Source organism: Pyrus communis, chromosome 1 (genome assembly GCF_963583255.1).
Source record: "Pyrus communis chromosome 1, drPyrComm1.1, whole genome shotgun sequence".
NCBI classification, from domain to species: domain Eukaryota; kingdom Viridiplantae; phylum Streptophyta; class Magnoliopsida; order Rosales; family Rosaceae; genus Pyrus; species Pyrus communis.
The window spans coordinates 23,337,096-23,346,062 of NC_084803.1; the positions used below are offsets into that span (position 1 = coordinate 23,337,096).

Consider the following 8,967-nt stretch of genomic DNA (forward strand, 5'->3'; position numbering starts at 1 on the left):
TAGTGTAAAAAAATATATCGTAGATAAGTATATGTGTTCAAAATATGAACAAGTTCAAAAAAAAAAAAATATATATATATATATATATATATGTTCCGTCCCGTCCCACGCATAAACATTGTACCAAAAAATAGACGGAACAGGGATAAGTTAATCATTTAATCTTTTGGTTCCGTTCCGTCCAACGAATACCAAACGCAAAACGGAACAATCGTCCCGTTCCGTCTGGCGCGTGTCAAACATAACACGGAACCTCCATTCCGTCCCATCCTATCTTGTCTGCATACCAAACGGTACCCTTGAGTACTGGAATGATTTGGTTTTATATTGGGAATCTTGATGAAATGTTTTGGCCAATAAACAATGAAGAAAGAAAGTTTGGAATTTTTTGTGATCCAAAATAATTAATGTATTTTATCATATTTTGGAAAGAGACCAAATTTTGTTAAAAGATGAAAGAGACCAAATTTTGTTAAAAGATAGATCTTTATCTTCTTATTTATACTTTTTGTCTCTGTCCTCCTTTTTCTTCTTCGTTATTTTCTCTCTCCTCTCCTCCTTTGGTTTTATATTGGAAATCTTGATGAAATGTTTTGGCCAATAAACAATGAAGAAAAAGAGCTTGGAATTTTTTGTGATCCAAAATAATTAATGTATTTTATCATATTTTGGAAAGATACCAAATTTTGTTAAAAGATGGAAGAGACCAAATTTTGTTAAAAGATAGATCTTTATCTCTTTATTTATACTTTTTGTCTCTGTCCTCTTTTTTCTTCTTTGTTATTTTCTCTCTCCTCTCCTCCTAGTCTCCTCCTTCATCCTCCTCTCTCTCTTCCTTCCAACCTTTGTTTCTCTCTTTCTTTTTCTCTCTCCTCTTTCTTCTTTACCACTCTCTCATATATTTATTCTTCATACTTCTCTCTCTCCATCATCTTCTTCTTTTTCATATTGTTTCGTATATTTATATGAAACGAATTTACCATCATCATGACATTTTGTTTCAATAATACAATACCATCACTGCATGACATTTTAATTTTGGATTGAGACGTAAGATGATGGTAAATCCATTCCTTGTAAATTACTCTCCTTTTAAAAAAATTCATCGTTTTGAATATATTTATGGATGAGTCATGAGTGAGGGGGTTAGAGATAGCTTTTAGTATATTTTGTGGAATTGTATATGAACATTTAAAAGGTTAAAATGTGAAGGTTAATTATAATTGTAAGGCCATTTAATACTACGGTCTGGTAGTATTCTTCTTCATTTGTAAATGAGAGATTTTAAGTCCAAATCTCGTGGATGGCGAATTAGATACCAAATTAGGTTATTCATTGTAAGGCTTAACCAAACTTATCCCTATACTAGAAAAAATAATTTATAATTGGAAGCTGATTGGTAATGGTGGAAACTTGCTCACTAGCTTCCTAAATAATATAGTGAGACTCCTATCTCAACAAACTCGAACATCAGTCAAATGATCTTAATGTAGGAGAAGATTGACTTAACCGTGTTATTAAACGATTCTGTTCATTTTAATACCAAAGATTTATTTGGGACCATGACCAAAACAACACGGTTCAATTGAAGTATACTAGTTAAGCGTTTTCAGTTAAGGTTTAGTGTGTAAAGTTTAAAACAATGTCATTAGAGAAGTCGGATCCGATATTGATACTTACGTATGGTAATTAAAATTAGGGTTGAGGGATCTTGTGGATCGCAGACATTAAAAGCGATCGTAATCATAGCATTTGTTGGTTATTGTACAGATTTTGACTTGTTAACCATGAAAATAAAACGGATTAGCGCTTTTCCATTCTTTTTCTTTCTTTGACTAGGAGTAGATATTCATAGCATACGCATGGACCGGAGTCATTTAACTACGGTTACTCCTTTTTTCTGTTTTCAATTATGCAACAGTCCGATTTATCAATGACAAAGGGAGCATAGTAATCCAAAACAAAAAGAGATGGCTAATACGAGCTTTAACTGAAGTCGACGGACAAGTGCTGCTAATTTCTCACCAAGTATATACATGACTCCAAATACCATAGCCTTCAATGATTCAATCATTTGAATTGAGCACCTTACTAAGCATATTATCAAACACGCTACCCAACAGACCAAGAAGCAACACAGCAGAAAGTTTAACAACACCCAACTTCTGAAATGGAATATCAAACTAGACTTGACACAACTGATCCAACAGCACCACAGTGCAATAGACAACATAAACGAGTATTGCAGTGCTAAACTCTAAACTTGCACCCAAGTCCATAAAACAAGCAATGGATCATTTCTTTTCACTATAAAGAAAGACTCAGGTGAACAATCGGCTTTCAAGATTTAAGTTAATATTGCATTCCAACTAATTTAATCAATAAACTTCCCGAACAAAGCTGCAGATGTTTTAGATTTTTTCCCGTACACTCTTCTTAACTGTCGCCAATGATTGCTTCCAAAATGTATGTCCCCGTCTCAAAATGCTTCGCTGTGAAATGTCTATACCAGCTAAGCCACTGTTTCAGCGCTTATAGAACACTAATTCTCGGCTACAATTGTTTTTGATAGCTTCCTCCAATTTCTCAATACGGTCAAAATCAACTTGGTAAGTAACCATGGTGATACCATCTTTACCAGTCTCATAATCTTGCTTGATGTCTTCAACGTGAAAAGATTGTAGCTGTAAACATCGCATCTTAATATAAGATATGGATACACTTTAGAAATTTGACCATCAAAATGCAAAAGGGAGAGTTATCATAGTGCATCCAAACCAGCTCACCTGATGGTATAGAACGCCCAAAAGATCAAAGGGAACCTCGACCCCCATTCTTACCTAGAAGAGAGAAAGGATAAAATCATATAATTAAACGTTCTAATGATACAGAAAATGAAATGATTTACGGGTGCAAAAAATAATACAGACTTAACTCAAATTAATTGAAACTTATTCAGACATTTGTGAGCTTTGGTCCCAAGGTTTTGAAGTGAAAGTCTACGAGTCCCAAATATGTGGCAAAGGAATAAAACCCGCGTTCATTTTATGATACCAATAAAAGTAGATTGCGACCAAGAATGGACGAGTATAGGGAAGTTCTTTCCTTTCCTGGTCCCGTTGCTTTCTGAAGCAGTAATTAAACAGGACATCTTGCATAAAAGAAAAAGGAGCTAATACCCTTGATTTCACAAGACAAGTTGGGGCATTTTTCAAGCATTCAGAGGCAACTCCTCCGTAAGCCCTGACGAGTCCTCCAGTTCCCAATTTAATACCACCAAAATATCTATAAAAATAGAATCAAATACAACACTCAATGGAAAGAGCAATAGCAATAAGCGTAAAGCAGACAACAGAGAACAATGTGCACACTTTTAAGAACAAATTCGTAAAACAAACGGAAGCGAATGCATATCATTGAAGAAAGAAATGCAGTTACCTGATGACAACCACCATAACTCTGTCAATTCCTGAAGATTCAATAGCAGAATGGATTGGTTTTCCGGCCGTTCCGGAAGGTTCACCGTCATCATTAGACCGGAATTGATCTCCAACCTGATCGGTACCTCATTTGATTAATTAAAAAGACAATACAAACAGAATACCAAATAACAAGCAAAGAAAAAGAAATGGACGATTTCAAAACCCTAACCCTAACCTTGTACGCCCAGCAATTGTGAGTAGCGCGTTGCTCTCGTACCTAAAGCACCAAAACTTCATTTGCCACGGTTTTTCCTTTTGTGACGAAATCAAAGAACAAAAGTAGAATTAGCGTACCTGGGATAGGAACGATTGAGCGGATTGTTCGTCGGAGATGGGACCAGCGACGGCGATGAATTTGCTCTTCTTGATCTCTTTTTCGAATCTCACTATGTCCTTGATGCCCGTATACGCGCCGCCTCCACCACTCCTGTTGCTATTGCTGCTGGTTGCGGCGGCGGTGGTGACCATGGCTTTATTGGCTCCGGTGGCGACGCAGCAGCCTACGCCTGCAATTGAAACGAAGATTCGAATGCCTTGGTGGAACTTGATCGGCGCTATCTTCTGGTAGTATTTCTGGAAACTGAGATTGAAATTACGTGGCGTTATTGCTGCTACTGGCATTTGTCTTACCCAAACCCAAACACTGCTTTCTTCTTCTGCTAACATGTGTCTTGGGCCTTTTGGGTTGTGGTGGAAACCTTTAACGCCCGGTGTCGTTTCGCTTGGCGCTTAATCTTTTCCTTCCTTTATCTTCATGACCATGTTCTATACCCTTAGGTGCGTTTGTTTCACCGGAGTATCTCGGACTGAATTAATTTTAGGAACTAAATTGAATTGGATTAGAATAAACTAAGCTGAACTTAGTGAAGCATTTGGTCTAGTCTCCAACTAAAAGTAGATAACAAAATATTTTTTTTTTCCAAAAAAATAAAAAAAAATAAAACTCTATGTCTCTCCCTTTTCTTTGGTCAAACTCTCTATCCTCCTTTTTCTCCATCTCTTTCATTTTCTTTTCCCGTCCAACTCCTCCTCCCCCACCCTCTCACCATCTTCATTTCTTCTCACAACTTCATAATCCACTGTATATCTTCATAATCGACACCATTTTCCTATGTAATTGGCTCGAAGGTGAAAGATAAAAAAAGGCTTGCGATCAGGGATTTTTATGTTTTCTGGGGTTTGTGCTCCACATCAATCTCATCGTTGATTCAAGCTCATCCCACAATATTTTTTTTTTTTCTGGGTTCAAATTTTTCTGGGTTTTCTGGTTGTTGAAAGCGAGGAAGAAGGAGATGGGAAGGGCAAAGCGGAGCAGAGATAGCAAAAGACCCGTCTTTGCCGTTGTTCGGGTCAACCCAGATGCCAAAAAGGCGATGGGTTTGCGGGACGATGGAGATCCGCGACAACCGTTTCTTATTTGGTCATGGGAGAAAAAGGGCTGATGCTGCTCATGTGGGTCACTGTTATGATCCAATTCTGTGATTGCTTTGATCACAAGGAAGAAGACGAAAATGCAAATGGGAAAAAGTAGTTTTGATAGGAGCATATTTATGCTACTTAGTTATGTTGTTTCCTTGCATTTAGTTAGCTAAGTACTACTTATTATAGTGTTTTAAGCTATTTTCATGTGTTTGTAGGTCCTAATGACAAAGTTGGCAAGAAAAGGCAATTTTGAGCCTTTTAGAGCAGTTTTGGGCTTATTATGGATAGCTTGTATATGGAGCAAGGTGGATGGACGAATTTGGAGTCAAAAGAGGCTAGGAACATGCTACAAATCAAAAAAGACAAGTTCAAGACAAAGAAGATAAGGAAAGAGCAAGAAATATGGAAACTTATCCTAACAGCCTTATCTTATCCAAACCTTATCCTATCTTATCCTAACCTAATCTTGTTCCACCTTAATTCTAGCTGCAAGTGGACCTAAATACATGATTTCTAGAAGCCTTATCTGATCTTAAAAGAGTGTCGCACCCTTCCCCCTTTTATTTCTTCTAGAAACACCCAAAATCAGCCACAAAACACATTATTTCTAAAAGGCCTAATTTTGGGCGAATTTCCTTAACCTTTTTCCTCTTGGATTCTGATTTGAATTGGCCCTTTTCCTATTGGATTTGGATTGTATAAGTCCATATCAGAAATTAATTGGGCTATGAATTAATTCCCAAGCCTTGTGCCGCACCCTAGAAGCCCTAATCCTTTGTTTCTGCTAAGTCTAACCTTAATTCTGATTTCCTAGGGTTTTGCCGTAAACTATATATATGTATTTCACTTTTTGCCGCACCCCTTACACACCCTAGGCAGCCATTCATCCTTCCATTGATTCATTCATTCACACCAGACCCCATACATTCAGAAACATAACTTGTGGCGCAACCTTGGGAGAAGAAGGAGTGTGTCGTGGCTTCCATAGGAGAAAGAAGACCTTGTGCCGCAAGCAATCTGCATCCATTGGAGACTTTTAGAGTTCTTTCTTCCCTCGTTTCGTTTCCATGTTTATTTTAATTTGCTTTTCAATTGTTATGAACATAAGTAACTAAATTTTATGCACAAGGCGTATGACAAAGTGGAGTATGACTTCTTAGTGGCCGTCGTGCAGGGTCTGGGATTCGATCAGGATTGGTGTCCGCTGGTTCTTCGGTGCATCTTTTCGGTCAATTTTTCCATCATTCTAAATGGTACCCCAGGAAAAAAGTTTGCTACATCGCGTGGCTTATGTCAAGGGATCCGTTATCACCTTATCTTTTCTTGTTCGTTAGTGAGGTTTTTTCTCTACTCATTTCACAGGCGTGTGAACAGCATGCTCTGTTCGGAGTTCAACTTAATCTATATGGCCATACTATCTCACATATTTTCTTTGCTGATGATACCCTCATGTTTCTTAAAGCAGATAAGGAGAATTGCCACAATTTGATGAAATTAATTGAGATATATTTTGAGGCTTCGGGACAACAGGTTAATCTTCAAAAGTCTAGTGTTTTCTTTGGGTCGAATGTTCCCGCGGGTTTATCGGAGGAGTTTGGGGCTGTCCTGCGAATGCCAATTGTGGATAATCCTGGGACGTATCTGGGTGTGCCAGCTATGTGGGGAAGATCCAAATCTAAGGGGTTGGCTTATGTGAAGGATCCGATTATGAGGAAAATTCAAGGTTGGCAGCATGTTCTTCTATCGCAGGCGGGGAAAGAGGTTTTGATTAAGGCGATGGTTCAGGCAATCCCGGTTTATTAGATGAATTTGTTCAAGTTTCCTGAGACTAGTTGTAAGAAAATGGATTCTTTGATTACAAATTTCTGGTGGGGGCATGCTACGGGGGAACGGCATATCCATTGTGTTTCTAAGGATAATCTTAGACTTCCGAAAGCTCAAGGGGGGTTGGGTTTTCGCAGCTTTATGGAGTTTAATGATGCCCTCTTAGCAAAATAATGATGGCGATTAATTCAGGAACTGGAATCATTGTGGGCGAGGGTATTGAAGGCTTGATATTTTCCTCATTGTTCTTTTTTAGAGGCTAAGCAGGGAGGCAAAGCTTCTTGGGCGAGCTTGTTACGGGGTAGAGATCTTTTGCTAAATGGAGCCCACTGGTAGGTGATAAGTGGCCATCAGATTAGGCTTTGGCGGGATCATTGGTTGCCCTCGCTTCCGGATGGTCACCCTATCCCTTCAAGAGATGTGCAGGTTTGCTATAATACCACTATGGATTTCATTATTAATCCAGCAACTGGGGACTGGAATGTTGAGTTTATTAGACCGTTTATCTCGATGGAGGCACTTGATGCTATTTTGGCAACTCCAATTGGTGATACTATGTTAAATGATCAGTTGGTGTGGCCTTTTGTTTAGATTGGTGTTTATTCTGTCAAATCTAGTTATCATTGGCAACGTTCTCAGGTCACTCACAAACTTCCCCGACACTCCTCATCGGCTGTATCTAATTTAGCGATCTTATAGAAGCAGGTGTGGCAACTCAAGACTCACCCTAAACTAAGATGTTTCATGTGGAAGACTTTGCATTGTGCACTGCCCATAATGGCAGCTCTATATAACTGGAAATCAGCGCCTTCACCGCTTTGCCTTTTATGTCATACTCATGAGAAGTCAGTTGAACACTTGTTTCTCTTCTGTTTATGGGTGATAGCTATTTGGTTTTGGGGTGCTTTAACATATCAAGTGAACAGAAGGGAAATTACTTCGTGGGGAAATTGGCTTCTTACTATTATCCAGGATAATGCTCACTAGAAGGAAGATTTGGAGCGCTTTATGTCTCTTATTGCATTTTCTTGTTGGCATATTTGGAAAGCAAGGTGTAGTTTCCTATTCTAACATACATCTTTTAACCCATTACGGGTCCTCTCCATTATTTCCACCAGTGTTGCTGCTTTCCTTGATGCTACGCAGGTTACCTTAAGTTGCATGGGACAACATCCATTTCATCGGGAGGGACAGGTTCGATGACTGCCACCAAATCTTCCTTTTGTCAAAATAAATGTTGATGCAAGTTGGAATGTTGCTACGGGGTTTGGTTATACAGGAGTTGTGGTTTAGGGTTCTTTGGAAAATTTTCTTGCAGCTTGCAAAACAAGGATTCGTGCGACTTGTGCGGCTAGTGTGAAAGTGTTGGCTTTGCACGCTGGCTATGAGTTGGGTCTCTATTTGAATTTGACTCATGTGGTGGTTGAATCTAATTCTCAAGGAACTATTTCATGTATGCGAGGTTTAATCTTTGAGGGCAGATGATAGGCTTATCCTATTTCAGCAAAGTGTTTGAAGCTTGGGGAGGCCTTTTAGGATTATCGCTGGTCTTGGGTTCCAAGATTAGCCAATTTAGAGGTGGGCCATTTGGCGTCGTGGAGATGTGCGGAGATGTGTGATGTGTCTTGGGTCGATCGACCCCCATCCTCGCTAGTGCATTAATTGAATAAGGATGGTTTACCTTGCCCACCTTAATTTTGTGTGGGAGGTGCAAGGGGGGAAACATTGAGCCTTGCTTGAGTGTTGGGTCTTCTACCCCCTTGTTCTTCTTGTCTATTTTTTGGTTGATTGCCTGTGTTTTGGCTTTTGTTGTATTGTTGGGCATCTTTTGCCTAGTTTACATAGTTCCAGTTTGCCAAAAAAGAAAAAAAAATCGGTAATTTATAACAAAATTCAACCACCCTCGTCCCTCCTTCGAACCTAATTTCTCATGGTAATACTAGGACACGTGTTCGGCAGTTAGAGCCCCCATGACCATAAAGGCCAATTTGTCTTTTGAGTGGGAATCCTAGTCCAGTCAATAAGATCCCATTGATTTTTGAAAAGCCATATGAATGTTTGAATTAATTTCTCAAATGCAACCTCTAAACTTGGAAAAGATCTTTGTAGGATCCTTCTAGGGATCCTAGAGATTCCGTGTTTCGGACTGGCCATCATATATTATATGGTCATTTTTTGTAAAATGCTATTCATATTAAATTTTAAATTTTAAAATAATTTTTAACTACATGATATATAA

General features: G+C 38.7%; 2 protein-coding genes across 2 annotated transcripts; one reads left to right on the forward strand and one right to left on the reverse strand.

Annotated features, from left to right (window-relative positions):
• Positions 1-1,991: 1,991 nt before the first annotated feature.
• On the reverse strand, positions 1,992-4,230 carry LOC137747102 (uncharacterized). Its single transcript, XM_068487116.1, has 6 exons — positions 3,777-4,230; positions 3,658-3,699; positions 3,439-3,554; positions 3,180-3,285; positions 2,787-2,840; positions 1,992-2,684 (listed from the first exon to the last, which is right to left on the reverse strand). The coding sequence occupies exons 1-6, from the start codon at positions 4,146-4,148 to the stop codon at positions 2,526-2,528; spliced, it is 849 nt and encodes a 282-aa protein (XP_068343217.1). The 5' UTR covers positions 4,149-4,230; the 3' UTR covers positions 1,992-2,525.
• A 641-nt stretch (positions 4,231-4,871) lies between these two features.
• On the forward strand, positions 4,872-6,707 carry LOC137724941 (uncharacterized). The gene is made up of 2 exons (XM_068463579.1): positions 4,872-4,934; positions 6,267-6,707. Exons 1-2 carry the CDS (start codon positions 4,872-4,874, stop codon positions 6,705-6,707), a joined length of 504 nt encoding a protein of 167 aa, XP_068319680.1.
• The last annotated feature ends 2,260 nt before the right edge of the window (positions 6,708-8,967 follow it).